The sequence below is a fragment of the Tauraco erythrolophus genome, chromosome 4, assembly GCF_009769465.1.
Source record: "Tauraco erythrolophus isolate bTauEry1 chromosome 4, bTauEry1.pri, whole genome shotgun sequence".
In the NCBI taxonomy this organism is placed as follows: Eukaryota; Metazoa; Chordata; class Aves; order Musophagiformes; family Musophagidae; genus Tauraco; species Tauraco erythrolophus.
In genome coordinates, this window is record NC_141468.1 from 53184764 (window position 1) to 53207344 (window position 22581).

Here is a 22581-nt window from a genome sequence, read left to right on the forward strand (position 1 = left end):
TTTAATTTGTATTCCATGATCCTAATTAGTCATGGGGTTTCTTTGTGAGGTGCTCTCTGAGCCTGCAAAGCCAAAAAAAAAAAAAAAAGAAACCTCCCTGGGCAGCAGATTCTTTTTAAACACTTTCCAAAGCCCCACGCTAGAAATTCCAGAAGAGTCTCATGGATGTCATAGAGTAAGATAATGCACATAAGGTGAGGCAGGTATTTCTGTCTGACCAATGTTTGTCTCAATCCCCTGTCTCCATTGCCTCCCAGTGCCTGAATATGAAAAATCAATGATCCACTTGTTTTAAGGATTGGTCTGATTCAAATCAGACTCCTGTGTCTCCAGAGTTACTTTCATGTCCCGAAAGGTTCATCCCTCCTGGAAATGTAGGTTGTATTTGGCTACAATGCTGAAGAATCCCAACTATAAAAATTATTAAAAAGACAATTTGCTTAACATTAAGTCCCTAACTATGGTGATGTTATTAATCATGATATTTTGGCACAGTTTACTGGTGACAGAAAAGTGGTATTTTAATATTTTGTGAGATAGCAGGACATCTGGGCGTTGTGCGGTAATATGACCTGTAACATTACATGGCTAATTATGCTCCCTTTTTAAGCTAATTATACGTGCTTATGGTGTAGAAACACAGTAATAAATGCATGTAGTTCAGCTTTAATATGTTTTTTATACTACAGAAGGTTAGACTAGGCTATTGCAGAGTAAGTTTGGAGATGACAGGCCCATATGCTGCTGCTTCTGGGTTGTTTTAGTCCAGATCCTTCTCCTGTCTCTCACCACATCACAGGAGTCTCTGCAAACGTGGAACATGCTCTTCTTGGACTCAGAAGCATGCGGGCCTCAGAACTGGCAGGAGGATGGTGTGCGGCACGTCCGTCAATGCACAGCTTGTCGGAGAAGTGCGTGCGATAGTTAGCAGTGGCTCTGGCTAGAAAGGAGTGCCTCGTAGCACAGGGCTGTCACAAGTACGTTGCAGTATGATGCGTAGGAATGGCAGCAAGCAGCAGTACTTAACGTGTGCTTTAAAGCCCAGTCTTTTAAAGACAGCGTTGGTACTGAGCAAATGAATCTGTTGCAGCGTTACGATTGCCTGGCGTGCAAGACCTGTGCAGTGTTTGTGGTGGGTGGACCATGCTGAATGTCAGCCTGACTTTTGCATTGCAGATGCCGTGTATTGTAGGGTGCTGTGGGTCTTAGTCTTCTTTGCTGGGTACACTTGAATTCTGGAGCTCAGGTGTGATGTTAGGAGGTACATGGATCACGAACATGGTCTGTCAGTTTATGTAGAAATTGAAAATACTTCTTTTTCACTGCAGGAATACAATTTATAGTTAAGAGTATACATTAGGGAGTAGTAGCAGTTTGTTTTCCTTCTGATCTTGTCATTCTTCAGATTTCTGTAATTATTCTGATAACCTTTAGGCAAGACATCCTCTTACCTGTCTGCACTGACACAGCTGCTTGTATTTGCACTGCGTTGGCACTGTGCTTCTCAATAGTACACTGAAAGAGAGACTTAGCCCGAGGTATTTGTGGTCCTGAATTCCCTGCTATGCTACTGCCGCAGGTTGTACTCTGAACTTATTCCTGTGAGGTACTGAGCTTTCTGGCCCTAACCCAGTAAAGCACTTAAGGGCATATTTAACATTAGGAGTATAAGTAGTTCCATCATCTGCAGGGGAACTGCCTATGTGTTTAAAGTTAAGCATGAACTTGAGTACTTTACTGGACTGGAACCAAATTGCTCCACATCCTGTAGGAACTCATTGTAGGTGTGTAATCTCTTCAGCCTCGCGTTGCCGCTTAGGCCTAAGCTGACATTTGCATATAATTTTTAATGCTGGATTTGAGTCTGTTATTGAAAATTAGTAATTTTTAAGATCCTTGCTTACCAACCTTATCACAAAGTATGTGACTGCTACAAATTCTATGGAATTGCTGGTTATGAGAACTAGCTAATTCTGTTTTTGTTTTGTGCAGTAGTGTGCACAAAGCATTTTGTCCTGGTTGGATGTGTTTATTCTGTACACATATAATACTGGATTCCCAGAGACATGATCCCAAACTAGCAAGAGGCAAGTGGTGTCTTAGGTGAGACTACTCTGAAAATGTTTTGCAGTTTTATATTCAGCTTGTTTTCCTCTGATCCACCTGTCTCTTGGTTTTGATTATATCTACCTATACGCACTGTCGAGGTGTGTGCGTTAATGGACTGTCTAGCATATCCTGCATGTACATAAGTGTACCTTCTTCCTTAGTTAATAACTATGAAATTGCCAAATCTCATTCTCCTTTTTTTTTCAGAAACTGACGTAGCAGTAACAAACATTTTTGGTGGATCACAGTTATGAAATCAAAGCTCCTTAGTCAATACATAGGAGGAATGCTGAAATTCCTCCAGTAGCTAGTGAGCTTTAAGAAGGCCTTTCCTTCTTTCATTGTGTGGCTGAATGGGAGCTGCTGGTCTCTCAGATCTCTCTCAGAGATCCAAGGATTTTATGGATCACAGCCAAGCAGATGAGTTGGAGAAGTGCTCAAACTAGAGAATATCAACAGGAGAAATATGTAGGATGTTACCTAACCACAATGATGAATTTGGAAATTAGGTTTGCCATTAAAAAAAGTTGCGTGAGAAGAGAAAGATTCTACAATTTTTCAGGGAGAAAATAGAAAAAAGTGTTAGGTATATACCTGTAAGACAGAGAGAAGTTGCTGTAGTTTATATTAAGGTGTTTATGATGTGCAAAGGCTAAGTAGCTGTGGTAGCTACTGAATGCTGAGCTATCTTGGTTGGATTTTCATCTGCTATTTGATGCAAGTAAAGATATATAACAGTCTGTTCTTTGAATTTTTGCATTTTTCAGTGGGTGATAAATACGTGGGTTGGTATGTGCCCCTTAATTTATCGAGCATAATTTGGAATCCTAGAACAAATCTTAGCTGGTACAAGCTCTACTGAAATGAGATTTTGAAGTCAATAGATTCACATCAGTTTAATCACGGCCATTAATTTGCAGGAATGACATTTGAATTTGTGTGGTAACTAATTCCAAAATGATTCATGGTCTTTTATTTAAGGAAAGAATTACAGACTTCTAAATATCATCTGGTATCAAAATTGATCCTATAATTAATTTTCTAGTAGTAAAGTCATCTCCTGTGTATTACCAAACTGCTAGTGTTTCATCTGATGTTTGACAGATTTCTGTAGTTAACATTTCTAGAGTGAATATTTCTGTCTGGTTACAATGAATTTTCAGTTCATCCCTGTTTGTTGTGGGAAGTAAGCTGTAGGAGACTTGTAAACTCTCACATTGTCAGTAAGAAGAAGAGTTGCTTTTAGTCATGTGGCTTCACCAGGTGTTAGCAGAAACTTTTGAGAGCCTGAGGGCTCTTGAGCAGAGGATTCACTTCCCTGAGATCACTGAGTTGTTCAGATTGGAAGGAACCTCAGCGGAGGTCTCCAGTCCCGCCTCCTGCTCATGGCAGGGTCAGCTCTGAGATCAAACAAGGTTGGTCTGGGCTTTGTCCTGTCAGATCTTGAAACCTCCAGGGCTGGAGACTGCACAACTTCTCTAGACAACATGTTCTGCTTAATTGTCCTCATAGCGATGTTTTTTGATCTCCTGTCCACTAGAAACCTACCCTGTTTCAGTTTGTGTCATTATCTCTTGTCTTGCAAACACCTCAGTCAAGAGCCTCGCTCTGTTTCTCTGGTCCTTCTGAAATTGTCTCTTCTGTAGGCTGAAGCAGCCCGGTTCCCTCAGCCTTTCCTCATAGGGCAGTTGCTCCAGGCTCTGACTGTCACAGTGACCCACTGCTGAACTCACTCTGATTTATCAACATCAGTGCTGTACTGAAGGTCCCAGAACTGAGCGCATTGTCCTAGACACAGTTGAACATGTGCCAGGTAAAGGAGAATAATCACTTTCCTTGCTTGATCTGGCTATTCTTCTGTCGATGCAGCCCAGGATGCTGTTAACCTTCACTGCTGCCTGGATACACCTACCTAGTTCAGCCTGCTGTCGTCCGGAACCCTTGTGTCCTTCTCAGCAGAGCTGCTTCCCAGCCTGTACCATCACAGGAAGCTAGTCCATCCCAGGTGCAGGACTTTGCATTTGTCATTGCTGAATTTCTTGAGGTTCCTGTAGGCCCATTCCTACAGCCTATCTAGGTCTCTCTGAATGGTAGCCCTGCATTCAAGCATGACAACTCATTTTGTTGTCATCCGCAAGCTTAACCCAAAAGCTTTCAGTGTCTTCCTCCAGGTCATTGATAAAGATATTGAGCAGGACATGTCCCAGGATAGGTTCCCTGAGGAACTCCACCTATAACCAGCGTCTAGGTAGAGTAAAAACCATTAAACAATATACCTCGAGCCTCGTGATCCATCCATTTTTTCTACCTATCCAGTAGTCCCCCTATCTAAATTGTAACATCTCAACTTGGATACAAGGATGCTGTAGGAAATGTTGTCAAGAGCCTTGTTAACGTCAAAGTAAATTACATCCGTTGTTCTTCCCTCCTCCATGAATGGAATCATTTCATCACAGAAGGCAATCAGGTTGGTCACGCATGGTTTATCGTTAGTAAATCCATACTGGCTTTTCCCAGTCACTTTTTTTTTTCTTTTCTTGTACCTAGAAATTACTTCGAAGAGGACTTGCTCCATGATTTTCCCAGGGAAAAAGTGAGATTGACCAATGTGTAGTTCCCCAGGTCATCCTTCTTGTCTTTTTGTGAAGATGAATACAGTATTTATCATAGAATGGTTTGGGTTGGAAGGCACCTTAAAGATCATCTAGTTCCAATCTTCCTGCCATGGGCAGGGACACCTTCCAATACATCAGGTTGCTCAAAGCCTCATCCAACCTGGCCTTGAATGCTTCCAGGGATGGGGCATCCGCAACTTCTCTGGGCAACCTGGTCCAGTGCCTCACCACCCTCATAGTGAAAAATTTCTTCCTTATATGTAATCTAAATCTGCCCTCTTTCAGTTTAAAGCCATTGCCCCTTATCTTATCACTACATGCCCTTGTCAAAATCCCCTCTCCAGCTTTCTTGTAGACCCACTTTCAGTACTCGAAAGCTGCTAGAAGGTCTCCCTGGAGCCTTCTGATCTCCAGGCTGAACAACCCCAACTCTCTCAGCCTGTCTTCGTAGGAGAGGTGCTCTAGCCCTTGGATTGTCTTTGTGGCCCTCCTCTGGACCTGCTCCAACAGTTCCGTGTCAATTTGCCTTTATTCAGTTGTTGGAGGCTTCCCCCAATCTCCACAACTTTTGAAATATGAAAGAATGGCCTCGCAGTGTCATCAGACAGTCTATCAGCATCTTCCTACGAATCCCATCTGGTTCCCCTGGGAATTTTATAAGCTGAGATTTCTTAAGAGATCCCTGGCTTAATCCTCTTTCAGTACTGCTAGTTTCTCTACTCCTTGAACTCTGTAGGTACAAAGGACCACAAGACCCTGCCGGTAAAGTCAGAGCCTTATCTGCATCCACTGTCAGTAAATCACCTGACCTATTCAGCAGCTGGCGCACAGTTTCATTGTTTATTCTTTTATTGCTAATGTGGTTGTTGAAGCTCTTCTTGTTGCCCATAACATCCCTTGCCAGTTTCAACACCAGGTGAGCTTGAGCTTTCCTGACACCATCCCTACACATGTCCAGGCAGTTCCCCCTTAGTTGCTTGCTTCTGCTTCCACCTCCTTCATACTGTTTTTCTGCGTTGTCGTTCAATCATGACTTCCCTGGTTAGCTAGGGACCATCTCCTGATATGCCTGCCTGTTTTCATGAGTTTTGTGCTTGGAGGAGGTTGTCCTGAAAGATGTACCAGCTTTCCTGAGTTCCATTTTCCTTCAAAGCTGCCTCTCAGGGGAATCCACTAACCAGTTCCCTGAACAAGCTGAAGCCTGGTCTCCGGCTCTACTCTGCTCTTTCCTCACTGCCCTCAGGATCCTGGACTTGGTTATTTCATAGTTACTACAGTGAAGGCTGCCATTGATAATCACATCTTCAGTCAGTTCATCCTCATTTGTGAGTAGCAAATCCAGAAGAGCATTATGCTTCACTAATCGTGTAGGGTTCATAAAGCCTGGAGCTCCCTCTCCTTCACTTTGCCTCCAGAGCCATGTTGTTCTGATCTGTACTAGACAGCGTCTTTGGTGGCCATGTGGATGTGAAACAATGGGTAGGTCCAAGAAATGGAAGACCAGTGGCAGACTCTCTGTGATGTAGTAGATCGTACACCTGAAAAAAAAAGAAGCCCTTTGTAATAGCATGACCATTTAGCAGTTGTGTGCCTTCATCCTTCACAGGAGGGAATCTCCAACCGTGGTTACTCACCACTTCCTCTTGCTTTCGGCTAATACTCTGCTTAAGCTCAGTTGGTTTCAAAGGCTTCCTTAATGGAGCTTGTTTCTCCCCCATTGGTTACTAGGACACTTTATCAATTCTAGAAACTCAGATCTGAGGGCAGAGAAGGAGTGTTTCTGCTGCTGCAAGAAGCCACATTCTAGCCTCCCCCATCTCAGAAGTCTCCATCAAACTCCTGCTCAAGCATAGCCTCTGACTGTCCCTCCTGCCTTGCATCATGAGGCTCAGGATCTTGCCTCTGCAAGGTCTCTGTGAGGACCCTCTCATTTCCTGGTCATCCTCTCTGAGTTTTTGGAGTCTGCTTGCCTGGGATGGTTTGTCCACCTAGCATTGCTATGCAGTGCACAAATTAAAAGACCTCATGGAAATAAAATTTTGGAACAGTTCATCTCTTCATTCCATAGCCCTAATAAAGGCTCCCTTCGTGCACCAATATTTAAGTCTGTTACCTTCTGATATAACAAAAATTGATGCAGGAGGTTCAAGGGTGTTGAAGTTAAGAAAGAAGAGTACAGTTCCAGAAGTTTTTTCCCTCTAGGAAAAACATCTCTGCATTGTTCCGGTGTTGACTATTGCTATATGCTGCTCACAAGCCTTCTGTCCTTTTGTATAGCTGCATCATTCACTCTGATGCTCAAACCCTTAATTTTTTTACTTTTTGGCCAGCTGCAATGTGTTGAGTGCTGCATGAGCTAAAAATGCTGCCCTTCCCTCTGAGGCACGCAATGTGAAATAATCAGGAGGAAATCAAGACAAAAAGTAGCAATGTGAATATGGTTGCTGCAGCTGGAATCATACAGAGATGAATCTGAAAATGAGATGCAAATTAGAAAATGAGTGTAAATATCTTTCATGCCAATAACCAAACAGCATAGAGAGGTGAACTTAAAAAAGCAAGATGTAAGTTAATTCAGAAGATCTCTAGGCTTACCTGTGCACGTGAAGATTTTGGGGCACTATAGAATAGAACAGAGTGGAACTGAAGAATTGAAAAAAGAAAGGTCTTCTAGAGCAGTATTGTCTTGCTTTTGCTTTTCTTGTTTTTATACAAGCCTGAAAATGTTATAGGATAGGTAGATGATTGTGAAGATGAGTTACTCTTCAAGTATAAAGGAAGTTTAGACTGTAAATGCATTTTAAGGATGGATTTAACTGTGAAAGAAAAAGCTTGGGAAGGCCCTGCAATGCTGTAACCCCATTAGTCACAGTGGAAGAGGTAAAAGGGCTTGTTAGAAAAATAACTGCACATGGAAAAGGGGAGACAGTTGGGTGAAAGCAGCAGCTGCACCCTGGAGGGAAGGGTCAAGCTGGAGAAGTGGGTTGTAAAAGAGAGAAGGCAATTTTTGTTGTGACTGCCCACCGTCTAAATTCCCCCTCTTCTTATCTGTATTAGCTCAATGTCGCGTTGACCCTCCCTCTAGCAAGCAGAGTGAGGGGAGGAGGCTTCCACACTTGTCAGTATTGGTTGTTCAGTCAGATGAGGAGGATGCACTGATATGACACTAGTTGTTTTACTAGTATGTGGGTCAAAATAAAATCTGGCAGCAAAGCTTTTCAGAGACTGTGTGAGTCCTCCCCTCTTCTGTGATCTTATTGTACAGAGTCTGCAAGGTAGTTTGTTTTCCTTACGCTACTATATAGTGCACTGCAGATAAAAAATTCCTAATTCTGGTGGAAATCAAAGCCTGGAAGCTTCACCTCCTCACTCCTTAGGCTGAGTGAAGGCTCATTGTGTGCACCAGTGCTGGAGTTTTGTTACTCTGCAGTCTGATAAAAAAGTGAGTTAACTTTTTCTACCTTAAAATGCTTGCAATCACTTTCCCTACTCCTTGTATCTAAACCAGACCTCCATGGTACTGGAGTCTCATGCCTAAGTGGGTTTTACTGAAGTTCTGTGCCAGTACTTGACAGTTCCTGTGTCTTGTTCGTGCTGCAAGAAAAAAAAATCACTAAATATGAAAGTTAATCAAGTCTTCTTTTACTCCAAGTGGCTGTTCTTGCAAGCTAATTAAAATAATTCAGATGACTGAAAAAGATTTTAATTGACTTAGGATTGCAGTTCAGAAAAAAATTATTTCTATGTGGAAAGAGTTTTGGGGTTAAGCCAGTATCCTAGCATGCAAGAGTTGAATTCAGCTGTTACTGTGTTATGGATTCGCTTCATAACTTTGATAAATGCCTTCACCTTTCTCCAAAATGTCAGTTTTAATGGTCCATTCTCACACTTTGACTTGTGCATTAAAGCGAAATAGGTACTTGCACTCAGAGGGTTCCTGTAGCTTTAGGAATTCATCCTTGAGGCTGAGATGCTGGGCTTTGTAAGCTGACCCGTGGGGCTTGTTTCCAAGGATGTGGTCCTACCTGAGCTCTTCCACTCATCTCCCCATGCTTGCTGCTCCTTTGTGCCAGCACTGGCATCCATGCAGCCACATGTTCATGTGATGAGAAGAATGACTCCAATGAAAATTTAGGTAGGTAGGTTGGTAGGTGGATGAGTGGATTTACAGACCATTTTCTAGGCACATCATTTCCTTAACCAAGCTCACTGGAAAGCATTATACTAATAGAGGGGAAGGGGAAGTAGAGCTTGACTGGAGTTAGACCCATTTGGAGAGGAGATGGGATCACACCTTGGACAGCATCTGTCATGGAAATTGACTTAAAGCAACTACAGGACTGCAAAACTAAGGTGCTGCTTGCTAGGGATGTGTCTGGGCTTGTAGGGAGTTTAGGGCAGAGACCATCTCCCACCTAGTGAATGACCTTATTCTCACACGTCAGGGCTTCCTTTCAGCACTTGATTGTCTACAGTTTGGGTTACTTGGTTTGGTTTTTCCTTCCACAAGATACAGGGGTTTCCTGCATGGTGTTTTCTTTCATGAGCTGCTTTACACGTGTTTGTCACTTAACTTCCTCCAGCTTAGATGGAGAATTGTAGGTAACAAGTTGATTTTAAAGTTCACACACATGCATTCTCACTGACATGAAATTTCTGCTGCTTTATCTCATTTTTATATTTACGTTATTACACAAGTCTCAACTTCCTTTAGTGTAAAGCAGGAAACCAGAAAGGGGAGGATGAAGCTCCACATTTTCTGAAACATACAAAAAAAAAAAAAAGTATGTGTGCTTGAAGTGTTTCCTTTCTCCAGAATATTTGCATGCCTTTAAAAGTGGGCGCTGAGTGTATCTGTAGCCTTCATGGTAGGTGCAGTCAGGTGATGGCAAAGCGTGGCTTCACTGAGAAGAACTGGCAATTCAGAATAAGCCCAGGGCATTACGTCCCAAAAAAGAGAAATTCTGTTGCAGAGTAACTTGCTGCTGTTAGGCCAAGTCTGTGTCCTACTGAGGTCGATGATTTAGCTGCAGTAGATGTAATCTCTTGTCACAGATGTGGCCAGTTGCCATATATAAAAAAGTAGTTTCATATTTTGTGGACCATTTCCAACGATACGTTGCTCTGAAGTTGTGTCAGAATTAAAGTGTTACCCAAAGTATTGTCTAAAGTTATCTGTGAATCTTTCCAGGAATTCTTCTCTTCCTTTTTCTTAATGTTTTGCAGTATAGGTGAATTATTTAGTAATAGCTTTCTCTTATGTCTGATTTTCAGGAGGCACCATCAATCAGGAAATTACCTACCTTGATTCACTCTGGATTAGTGGCTGTTTATGGAACAGTTGTTTTGAATCAGATAGTTCTTTTTTTGGGAACAGATGATGGACAGTTACTGAAGGTAAGCTGGATGTGACAGTTCCCTTTTCCATCAACTGCTGCTGTGTTCAAGGGGGTAAATGTTTCTTTGTTTAGGCACTGTATTATAAACAGATATAATCCCCTGCATCTCTATTTGGTTTTTGTTTGTTTGTGAAGTAACTGCTGTATTGTTACTTGGAGAGCAAGACAACTTTAAAAAGCAATTATGTACCCTGCTTAAAATTCATGGAAACATTTCATTAAACTGCTAATGCCTACAGTATGAATTTATGGACTGTGGAGTTCTCGGTTACTCTGTCTTTTGTTTCCTTCCTTGCTTTGATTTTTCGTTAGAAATATTAAATATTGTTAGATTTTGGGAACATGGAAAGGGAGCGTATTTACTTGTTTGTTAGCCTATCTGTGTGATGTGAATAGCTGTCCGTTAGAAAAGTCAAGATCCATTTTGCCTTAGCTTCTAAATAGTTGACCTACGCTAGCTTGAATCTATCGCTTGGAAGTGAAAGTCTTCTTATCTCATTATCAAACTTTTCAACCATCCAGTCAAATGTCTTTTATACTTTAGTTTTTTTCTGGGTTTTGCAAGAATGTGCATTTCCTGTCTATGCTGCAAAGGATGACTCTCATTTTTTGTTTTTATTAAGCAGACAGATGGGGAGGAATATAGTAGAGAGCTTGAAAAGCTTTTGCCCATTTGATTTCACTGTGCTTTTGATAGTGAAAAATGAAGTTGAAGTCTTCTGTGTCTCCTTAGTGCAGTGGAGATCATGAATATATCTCTCTTGTTTAGTCATGTTTATGGAAAACCTTATATCAACGTTGATGTCCTTATTAACTTGCAAAATAAAGTTTCTCTGGTTCTCTTTGAATTCTGTGAGGAGGGTGGTGATAAGCTGTAGAGTTGGGCAAGGTAAGAAACAGAAATACCACCTCAGATGTATACTCACAGAAGCCACAAGTCCTGAAGAAAGTTGTCAGTAGCTTGGGTAGGTTCCTTTTTACAGCATGAGTGTCTGGATGTTATTTTGTTTTCTGAAGGCTAATACTTTCTTCTCCATTTGTAGGACTACTTAACATATTATGACTTTCGGATATAGGTGTCTCTTCCACATTCGGTTTCTGTGTCAATCACGAACATTCTTGGTGAGAGGGATGTTTCATACACTAAACCAGTGCCAGACTCAGTGCAAAATGTGTCTGGCGTGGATTTTGTTGAAATTCTGTTCTGGTGGTCTTTTCCTTCACCTTTCTGCAGTGTGAGAGCCAGTACAGTAGGTGAATTGAATCAAGGCTCAGTAAATCATTTCAGAAGCTCTGGTGTAGCTGAAATTAGGCTTTTGTGTGAATTGTTGACTGATAAATAAAAGGACTTGTGAATCATTTAATTTCATATGTTTTAGGCTATTCTTGATGAGGATATGGAAACTAATTGCCCAGAGGTTTTATACGAAATTAAGGAAGAAACCTCCATTTTCCCCAAACTTCGACTTGATCCAGTAGATAGTAACTACATCTATCTGTCCTCTGTCAATAAGGTAAGCACACCATTAAATAAAATAATAAATTCAGGTAAACTGCTGCTTTAAGGATTTCGGCCACTTTTTAAGTGAAACATCAGTTTGGGTCAGAGTTAGACCTTAAATATCCAAACTGGAGTTTCTAACTTTACATCTAATACCTGCTTATATTGTCTAAGTTTGGGCTGCACTTCTGCAGAGCTCAGAAGAGCCTCTGCTGTCATGGTGCTGCCCACTGTTGCTGTGTCTTTAATCCCATGCTTATTTTATGTCATTCTGTCGAGAGAGTGTTTGTTTCTCTTTTTCCTGGAGGCATCATGCAGAATCGAGCTTGGAGGTAGCAAACAAACAAAACTTGTAGACTTTTTGGAGATGGAGTTCCTCTGAATTAGCAATCCAGATATTGGTAGGCCAGGGTTCACTAGTCAGTTATGGAGTTTCTAACATAGAAAAATCTCTTCATTTGAGAGATGGGTTTGAAGTCTTAGTTGTGCTGAAATCAATGATAAAATTCTCATTGTCTTCAGTTAGGCATAGACTTAAAAAAAACCAAAACCAAAACCAAAATGCAATCAGAAGCGATTTATACGTACACACAGTGAGGCCAAGGAGCTCAGCAATCACTGGGAGCTACTGTGTGTGAGCAAACACGTCGGGGCTGCATCTCAAGCAGAGAGCAGCTCCCAGGAGCCGGTGCACTTGCTGCAGCACATGCTGCAGAAGGGCTACTGAGCATCAACTCAGCAAATTCCTTTGTCTCACCAGCAGCAGGGAAGGTGGCAGTGAAAACTAAGGGCTAGCTGTCCCTCTTACCTGGACAAGATTTCACCCAGCACTTGATTACTTTCATTTACAATAAAATCACTTTTCCTGCAATGAACATAGTGTTTTAGCCTGCTGTCTGGGAGAGTGGGTAAGTTGAAAGGAGAGCTCCTGACTGATAAAAACTGTCTATCACAAATACAGAAGGGATCGAAATTTCAATCAAAAATATATGTAGATATTCAAAGTAAAATGTTGAATTTTCTTTAGCTGTGGTAAAAGAGCAAGTTGTTATAGAGGAACAACAGCTTTTAGGGATAAAAAGCTGTTGATGATCTCTCTGATCATCTCATGGAGCTTAAACAAGTCTTCTACACTGTCTTTTTTAACTTCCTAGTAGTCTATGACATTGGCTGGTTTCTGAAATGATTATCTTTTACACCTTCAGATAAATTGAATTTTATGAGATATGGCTGAAAAAACCAGTAAATATAGTTCTGCAAAAAGCCTTATGTCATGTTCATAAAATACAGGAACTTTTAGTTCTTGCAAATTTGTAAAAAAAATAGTTTGAATTAGGAATATTTTTCTTACTAATATTATTAATTAACAGTGTTATTAATAACATTATTTGTATTCGTATTCAGTGTTTGTAATCAGCTTTCTCTTTTTCTTTTTCCTTTCCTTTTCTGAAAATGGCTGGCTAGGATATTCGAGCTGAATGTACAAGTATAGCTACATACAATCTAGCCACAATTATCTACGTTATTGAAATGGCATTTTCATGCATGCTAAGTAGTTGCATGCATTTGTTCTAGTGTGCACATGCAGTTACCTGACATGGTGATGCAAACACAGCTGCATTTTGTTTTGCGCATGCATTTTTGGATGCACCTTCATTAATCTTTTAAAAATCTCAGTTATGATGAGAGGAAAATGATGTTCTGCTAAGCAGAACATTATTTGTAAAATAATACCTCCTTTCTGTTGTTACATATAATTCACTATGCTGATTAGTTTTTCCTGCATTACTTTGTCCATGCTGGCCTTGTCATTGTCAGAAGAGTTTCATCATCTGATGGTAAAATACAGTGTGTGTAAAATAGGCTGCATATTTCTATCCAAAGGTCCTCTGGCAGAGGGGAGTCCATAAGGAAACTTTCCCGAAGGGATTGTGCTTGGTTGCTGTCAGATTTTTAATGCTAACCTTCAATTTCCCTGTTTATAGAGGCTATTTTAATTCAGTTTGTTATTGCATTCTTTGGTTTTAGGTGAGAAGAATACCAGTTGCCAATTGTGGTAGATACGTTTCGGAGCAAGAATGTCTGTCTGCAAAGGATCCCTACTGTGGGTGGTGTTCTTTCAATCAAAGGTATTTTTTTGTATTTTAGACTTTCATATAAAAGCAATACGTTGTTAGCCAGTGTACATTTTGACCGGCTTGGGACTACTCAGTATCAAGATTACATCTACTGAATTTTTATGGAATCAGTCACAGCCATAAATGCAAAACACTTTATTGTCATGTGAAAGGGAGCTCTGCACCTTTTAAAGTGATTTAAAGCTCTGCACCCTTTTTAGCCCAACCTTTTAAAGTGCAGAGCCCTTTAACCCTCAGATTTTTGAGATTTATCCAGAAAGTACATGTTGGGCTAAAAAGAATAAATTATTTTGGGTTTAGAACAGGTGGTTTTAGTTTCCAAATTGATAGAGAGATAGAATTGTATACGTGTGCTTGAAGCATCTTAATAGCTAGAAGCATCTTGCATGTGAGAACAGGGAAAGGGTGCTCAGGTGCCTTCAGTATTCATAATTCCTTGTTTTGGAATCACTGCCTTTGGTTTAGGCCAGAGGAGACTTTCTTTTCTGAACACTTCATCTTCGCATTTGATTTGTTAGTTTTGCTGCTTTCTTTGAAGTAGCTTTGAAAGCTATTGTGCATCTTTGGCCTGGACTGGAAAAATTCCTGGGTCATCAAGCCTAGCCTTGGCAATTGCAAGCAACCTCATCATGTGAACCTACTCATAAACTACTCAAGGACCGTCCTAAATTTAGATAGGCATGTTGTCCTCCCTGCCTTGGTTATGTGACTATCTGAGTCTCGTTGTTCTGCTGGTTAAAATCTGTCTGCTTATTTTCATCACGTGTGTGTTCGTGGACAGGTTATATTCATTTGTTTTGGGGCTCACGTTGCCTTGTCTTAAATAGGTTTTCCCCCTCCCTCACACTTACCTCCTCAATGTTTTTGTGAAAGCGGTCTCTTTTTTCACTTCCATTTTGCTGCACTACGACAGCTAACTTCACTAAGATCCTCTCACATAAGACACTCCTTTCTTAACTCCACTCCAGTAGCCCTTCTGGAAGTTTATGCATCCTTCTAAAATAAGGATACCAGGACTGTCACAGTATTCCAGAAGAGATTTCAGCTGTGCCTTGCTCAATGGCTTTTAGTCAGGCTGTCCAGGAAGCACCTTCCTTGGTGTGTTCTGGGATCACAAACGTCTTTTTCGTGACTGCATCACATTGATGGGCCACAATCATCCGTGATCAAATAATGCCCCCAGGTCCTTCTCTTTCTTTGTTTTCTTTCCAACTGATGAGTTTCCGGTCTATGGCACATATGGGTTGTGAGATTTTTATTGCTCTAGGTACATATTCTTGTACTTTATGCTTTGAAATGTCATCCCATTTCAAGGTTATCCAAGTTTTTCTGTTTGATATTCTCATCCTCCCCTGCATGGTAATGTTCCCAACTTTGTATCATCATTAGATGTTGACAGTGTAAACCTTTTTTTATGCCAGTTCATCAGTGATTAAAACATTAAACAAAAGTGGTTATAAGATTGATTTTTGAGGAATTCCACTAGTGTTCTTTTAGGAGGTTGATACTACCCAGTTTAGTTTGTTTCAATGTTAACATGAATTTACTGAAGACCTGCTACTTTGTGTTTGCAAAGGTAGTTATTAGAAGAGAGTAGGTGTTTGTTCTGTAATGTTTTCTTCAAACTCTCATTTGCTACCTTGTTAGAAACTCTATATGTTACAGTGCTAAGCTTTACAGGCTTTTAGTTACCTTATAAAGAGATTGTGAATAACAGTTATTAGTCAGTAAATCCCTTGTTTATGAGGGGAATCACCAAAAGTTTCCATTTCGTTGAAACGGAAATAATTTACTCTTTTGGAGAAAAAATGAATTACTATAATGTGAATCTCATACAACACTCACATTAATTTTTCACTGTTAAGCACTTAGCATCATTAAATACTTGGGTTTGTGTATTTAACTTCAGAGAGAGCTCTGAAGTGAAGCTTTAGAAGAAGAGGAAGACATGTTTTTAGCCAGTGTCTTAATCAAAGTCCATACATGTCCGCTAAGGCAATATATTCCATAATAATTTTGAGATGGATCGTATGTTTTAGACTCTTACTTAGAAATAAATTTTATATTAAATATGCACTCCATTTTTAAAATAAAACTTAACAGCAACTTCATTTTAAAGACAGTGTGAACTCAAGTTCAGTATTTTGATGAAAAAATCTACACATCTTATTGTAAGTGCAAACTAAATGAAACAAAATGTTTCTACTGTTCCTGTTTCTGCTCTTTCTTCCATAGGGCAAATATATAAATTCTCCTTTTCACTTACAATCATTCAAAACGATTAGTCATAGCATTGTGTGATTTCTCTTAATGTTCATAGATTTTCTATAGATGAATCAGATTTACCTGAAGTATGCTGAAATTATTCCAGTACAAGGCACTGATGTTTTATGTGTATTTTCCATATAGAAATAACACCATATGTCTTAGTTATCTGACATGACCAGACTTACTTTTGAGTTTGGTCAGTGTTTGTGACATCTATGGACTTCACTCAAGGGCTGGTACTTTGGAAAAGGAAGCCAAAACTTTCTCTGAAACCATGTTCTCATTTCACAAGGAAATCAGTATGCTTTAGCAAGGCAGAGAGGGCAAACTCAGTAGAATCTGTAGCTAATACAAGATTAGTGAAGCAGAGATTTAAGTAAATATGAATGAGCCGATATGCATAGATATCGTCTTGCCATAATGAAATAAGAGAAATTTGTTTCCAATTGTGAAGAAGAATCTTTAGCACCATAAAGAACCAGCTTGCTGTGAAAGATTAAAAAAAAGTCTTGACTCTGCTTTTCTCTGTACACGTATCTATGCATGTCTGAAATCTGATCCTAGGGTTTCATACCTTATACCTTTGTACTTTTATAGGGTCCAGTTCAGTCCACCTTTCCAAGGAAGCCAGACTCCAGAAACTTTCAGCTACTTTTGCATTGTTGATATTTTTTGCTTTCTTAGTAGATGTCTGAGTTCATATGTTAATTTTCAGAACCATGTAGTTCGTAAATAATATTTATCTGTTATATTCATTCCAGTGTGCTTGCAAGCAATATCAATTGTCCAAAAATATAACAAAATAACAAAATAATCTCATCTTTAGGCGAGTGGAATTCATGTTACTCTTGGCCTGTGCAGGGCAATTGTGAGAATTTATGCTGAGGGGCATCAGATGCTCTACTTCACACCTTGTAGCTGCTTCCTACAAAATTACCATTCACTGTAGCACATTGTTTGAGTGTTAAAGGTCAGCTTTTAGCGCAACAGAAGATGTGTTTTTCCTGGCATGAAGACAAGCACAGCCCTGGGTTCTGGATGGCATTACTTTTTTCGCCAGTAAACTCCTAGATTCTGCATTGTAGATGAGGGAAGCTGGTTCACTGCTTGTGTTCCTCAGGCAGTCTAAGAAGGCAAATAACTTTGTCCTAGAACAGTTTTAAATATTCAGCTTTATAAACAGTTTTCTTTTTAAATATTTTAATGTTAGTGTCACTGAAATGCATACACTTATTTAGTGCCAAGTATTGCAAGTGTGTTGCCTTGCATCTTCAACATTATGATCCTCAGCCTGCCAGAAGCTATAGGATGTCTCTCTCCCACGCATCATTGCCAGTGACAGTTGTCCACCTGTACGTGTCCAAGCATCTGGTTTATACGCATCTGTTGATGACAGATCCTGTCCTCTGTGGTTCTAAAACTGGTGCTAATGGACCTTTGTGATCTCAGGTTAAGGTGAAGAGAGATATAAATGAGGCTGAAATTTGTCCTAGTTAAGACAGTTTGAAATATGCCCAGGCATAGTCCCAATTTCTTACAGTATAGTTATGATCTGAATGTATTCAGATGCAAAGCCCCAGCAGGTTCTTGTGCAGCAGGAACTCAGTTTCCTGAGTTAGACCACAAAGGAAGTGACCTTGTGCTTAACTGCATTCCAGTTGCCAACATCTTGATCTGCAGAGAAGATGGCATTATGGTTTCTATGGTTTGTGGAGTTGTTTCGGCGTGTTGGAAAGTGGTGGATATTTTTCTTGAAAGTCATTCTTGTGTTATTCCTTCTAGAGAAAAAACACATTGTTTGAGAAAAACATTTTTACAGTGAACTCCTAATGAAAAAAGCTCATGCTTTGCAAATAGGTACTCATTTCTAGTTTTTAGCAAAGGATTAGTTCATTAAGGCACGTCACTGATCACATGATTGAAGCTACACATTCTTCTACGTTTGATAGAAAAGCAGGAATATCAAAACTATTAAATGTTACATTTATTTATAAATATTCAATCTGAAAATAAGATATATGCGGATAGCACTTACTCGTCTTTAGTTGCTAGCTGTATGAAATTGCTTGGAGTTAATCTATGGATTGTTCTTTAACTGTTCACAGCAGCCAGTATTTTAAAGATTCACCTTTCAAACTCAGTGATTGTCCATCTAATTTGTATGCCTATGTTCTTTTTTTTATCATGTTTTTAATACATATAATCCTTGTAGTACTTGTATATCCCAGTGTTTCCTCATTCTTCCTTAATTTTCTGTTGTATAGTTTTTATTTCCTACAATTTGGCATCTGTAACATCTTTATTTACTTTGTGCCATCCTACTTCTGAAATGGATTTTATTTTTCAAGACAGAGAAAGCTATTTTGAACTACCTTTTCAAACCCAGTATTTTTAACCAAGTGCACTGAGATAAAAGGGAAAATTACCATTCACATCAGTAGACAACAAAGGAAATTAGGAAGGAGGATGCATCTCATCAGCTGTACACATTCATACAGCTCTACATCTGAGCTTCAACCCCATGTCCTCTTGTACTCTTTGGAGAGAAGGAGAAGCTTCTGTAGTGTGATTAATTTAATTTCTGTATGAACGACTAAAATAGGTTAGGGGAATTGCACCCTGAAAGAGCATATTTCTGCCCATTGAGTGTAGAGGGAACTGAGGGATCAGATCTAGAGCTGTACAATGGAGCAATCAAAAGTTGAGGGTGATGAATTCCATCCCAGGCTACCAACTCCACTGTTACTGAACAGGCATTTAATATTTGCTTGAGCAAATAGACCCTAGAGCATAGGTCAATGCATTGTAATTTGTTTTGATAAGCAGAAGATTTTACTGATTGTTTTCCTGATGCTTTTTGTAGTTGTAGTGGTATTCCTGTAAAAAATCGATAACCTTAAATAAGTTGAAGTACAATGTCTGAAGTCAAAGCCATCATAAGGAGGCTGGTATAATTTTTTGTATTCTTTTAGGTGCACATTAAAAGAAAATTGTACACGTTCAAACAGCATAAAGGGTTGGTATAACATTTCGCATGCACCTGAGAAAGATCTGAAAATCCGGCTACATTTCCCTGCCATAAATCAGGTATGTACACCCAGTTTTATGCATCTTTCTTTATTGTGACTTAAAATGTGTCATTTTGTCGCTCATTGAAGCTTCCCTTCTTTTGTCACCATGTTCCGTATATTAGTCTCTCTTATCTCAACAATTGGCAAATGTATTAGAAATCCCAGTAAGTTGAATGTGTCGATCAGATAGATGTTCTTTTCCTCTCCTATAAAATGTATCCTGAAGCTATACTTCGTGATGTTGAATCAAAAAATCACCATGCTGACAAAGGCAACATTTCCGTTATATCAGTTTATCAGCTATTCTAATATTTTCAGTGACTATTTATCAAGTGCATTATGTAAGCTCTGAGCTTTGTCACAAGTTACAAAAACATTCACTGAGACACATATGCTAGCACAAATGCGTCTGTGAGTGCTCGATATTAGTATTTACGTGGTATCTGTTCCACAGTACACACAGCCTTGAGCATTTGATTATCAAGGATTGTGACTGGCCACTTAATCTGCATGCTATGTTTCTGGTTTCCTGATTGAATGCACTAATGTGATCATATTTGTAAAGCGCTCTCAGCCAGAAACAAAGGATAATTCATTACAAGACAAATTCGTTTCATAATTAAGTGCACTTTGGTTATGGATGCAACGTCGTCTCTCTGTGAGGATTGGTACATTCTTGCTCAAATGTTTTTAAGCAAATGTAACAGCATGTAGCACTATTATAGCAAAATGGTTGTTTTAAGAATCCAAATTATTCCAGATTGCTCACCTCATATACCTTACAGATCCATTTAATTTTTGAAAGTAAGCAATGCTGTTCCTTTCAGAACTCTTGTATTGCTTCTTCAGTTGGGAGAGGCCCTCTCCTTTGAGAGGCTACCTAGTGAATTATCTGCTTCACCACAAAATTTTCATTTTGTACATTTCGTAGTTTGTAGTTTTCTGTAAAGACAAGGTGATAACAGGTATTGCAAGAAATCTGTTGTATTCTTGTTTTTATTGTTTTGCAGGTTGCTGTGGCGGCAAGCGTAAGCAAGATCCTTACTTCCTGTAAGATAAAAATTGTGAAACCTGTTGAAATACTTTATGAAAATGTAGTGCTGAAAAACTCAGACTGTTTTCTGCAGTCTTACCACTCTGGTGATAACTGATAATGGTACGTTTTACTATTATGTGTATTCACTACTTACTCACTGTCCTTTATTACTGAGGAGAAACTGAGCATAAATACAGGCCTAATGAGTGTGAGAGTAGGTAATGCTTTTTATTAAAAGTCATTGAAAAAAAAATTCCTTTTTTGTCAAATGTTTTGAGTATACTCACACTGTTCTTCATAATTAAAGATTTGTTAGTATGGAATCCTTTCCAGAAGTAATAAAAGATGTTAACGTATGACTAGAAGCAGTTCTTCAGTTCAGCCTGTAGCAGTGCAGTCTTACAGCATTAGGAGTATATTTACATGGTGCTGTTACTCGCTGTCTAAGGAAACTTAAGATAGCTGCGATGGCAGCCAGGCTGGCTGGAGCTATGGAAGCAGTGTTGGTCCAGTGCTCTGCCTTGACAAATTAACTCGTCTTAATGCTTCTCTTATCTGCAGACAGAATTTGTTTTTGCAAGAAACTGTACTAGCATAAAGAGAGAGGAGAATCTGATTATAAGTGTCTGTACGATAAATAACCTTAACATTCAGTTAACTGTTTCAACCTAACTTAGGACACTCAAGAGAGAGTGGTTTTCTCATGTAGAGGATTAGCAGAAAAATACATGTTCAGGGCAATTTGATTTCATTCATCTTTCTGAATTACTGGTTGAATTATTTTGCAATAGTTCTTACACTACTTTGTTCAACAGAGTTCTCAGAATTAGAGACCTGAGCCATTTGTATTGGTTGTATGATGCATTTATCTGTTTTGTGCATCTTATGGGCGACTACAAGTTTTAGAACAAGGTGATAAATTACTGATGTCTAGACTTTTGAGCTGTTCTCTAGGCTTTGGTCTCAAAGATCGGGTGATAATACTTCACAGCAGAGTCTTATTTGACTAATAGGCGGAAGACGTCCCTCTTGCATTGCTTCAAGGGTCTGTATAGAAGCACAAAGCTTTTTTAATACAAGTGACCTTCTACCTTTTTTAAGTTGCTCATGTTAAATACAAAAGAGAGTTTAAATCTAAACTGAGGGACAAAGATAGCAAGCTCAGGATGCCATGTGCTCTTCAGTGACTGAAGAGGAAACATAAAATTCAGATAAATGTTGTGCCTTTATCTTTTTCTAGATAATACAGCTCAAAGGCATGTAATACTCTGCATGAATCTGACTCTCTTATGATACCTTTGTGTAGAAAGAGGAATGACACATTAACCAGAATTTACAAAGACCTGTTGTTCTGAAGAGCTCAGTGCTGCAAAGAGCTCTCTGTCTCAGGGACCTTTGCTCCTGAAGGAGATTCCGTGGAATATTAGGAGCTCAGGAGCTCATCCTATGGCCTTGGTATGGGAAAAGCTCCTCTGACATCATATGAGTGTTGTGTGAAGTTCCTGTCCAATATTGATTTGGGAATTGAGAAGAAAAGACTTTGTCACTAGCAAGTGACAGCTAGGGTTATATCCATGAGTATTCTAGTCTATTAAGCTGTCTTTAGTAAACACTATTAATGGATTTTAGGAGGGACAAATGCATTAGAGAAGAAAAAATGTCCTTTATTGACCAGTCCCAAAAGCCATAATTTCTTATAATTATTTGGTTGTTCTGTCTTCTCAGACTAAGGCTTTCTCTTACTCCATTGGCAAGTTTTCAGAGTATAGTGTTAGGGAAGCTAGCTCGCCTTGCCTGTGCTTTGTGCCAAAAATGAGCCCTTTGGACAGTGTTAACCAGAAGGCTGTGAGCTTACCTTGTGTCTGGCAGCGTTGCTGCCATTTAAGTGCTCTTACGAGCTGAGCTGAGACGTATTGGTGGATAATGGAGGTGTGAAAGTGATGCTGACTGTTTACGGAACCTCGTGTAAAGTGACCTCAGTCTCAGAAGAAGATGCACTTGCAAAACTCCTTCAGATATCATTCTGGAAAAAAACATTTTGAAAATACCTGCTACTCAGTGCAGTCTGGTGCATTTTGAAAGGTCAGTCCAGGCCATACAGAAAGTAATAGGTTCCATTAATTTCAACACAGACAAATCAGGCAACCATATTTGACAGTGTTGTTCTTAAAGTATTTATACCAACTTAGAAGAGAAGACAAGCTCTGCCAGAAGCAGCATAAATTCCTTACTTTTATTTATGACTTCTAGTAAAATACGGCTTTTCGTAGCTCATAGCTTAGACCCTTCTTATACTGACCTAGGCAAGTGATTTAGGCAATTTTGTGCCCAACATGTCAGCTTTCTGCAGATACATAGATTTCTAGAGTTGTAAATAGGTGCTTAGTGAAGGATTTCAGAGTTTCTATGTGTGCTCATCCACATCTTCAAGCATTAAAATACCT

General features: G+C 39.5%; 1 protein-coding gene across 1 annotated transcript in view; it reads left to right on the top strand.

Annotated features, from left to right (window-relative positions):
* Positions 1-22581, top strand: part of PLXNC1 (plexin C1) — a 74373-nt gene that overhangs the window by 2423 nt on the left and 49369 nt on the right. Inside the window, 6 exon segments of the mRNA XM_086610025.1 lie at positions 9999-10121; positions 11503-11637; positions 13653-13753; positions 19003-19117; positions 20112-20219; positions 20221-20257. Of these exon segments, the coding sequence (XP_086466151.1) occupies positions 9999-10121; positions 11503-11637; positions 13653-13753; positions 19003-19117; positions 20112-20219; positions 20221-20257 (619 nt within the window).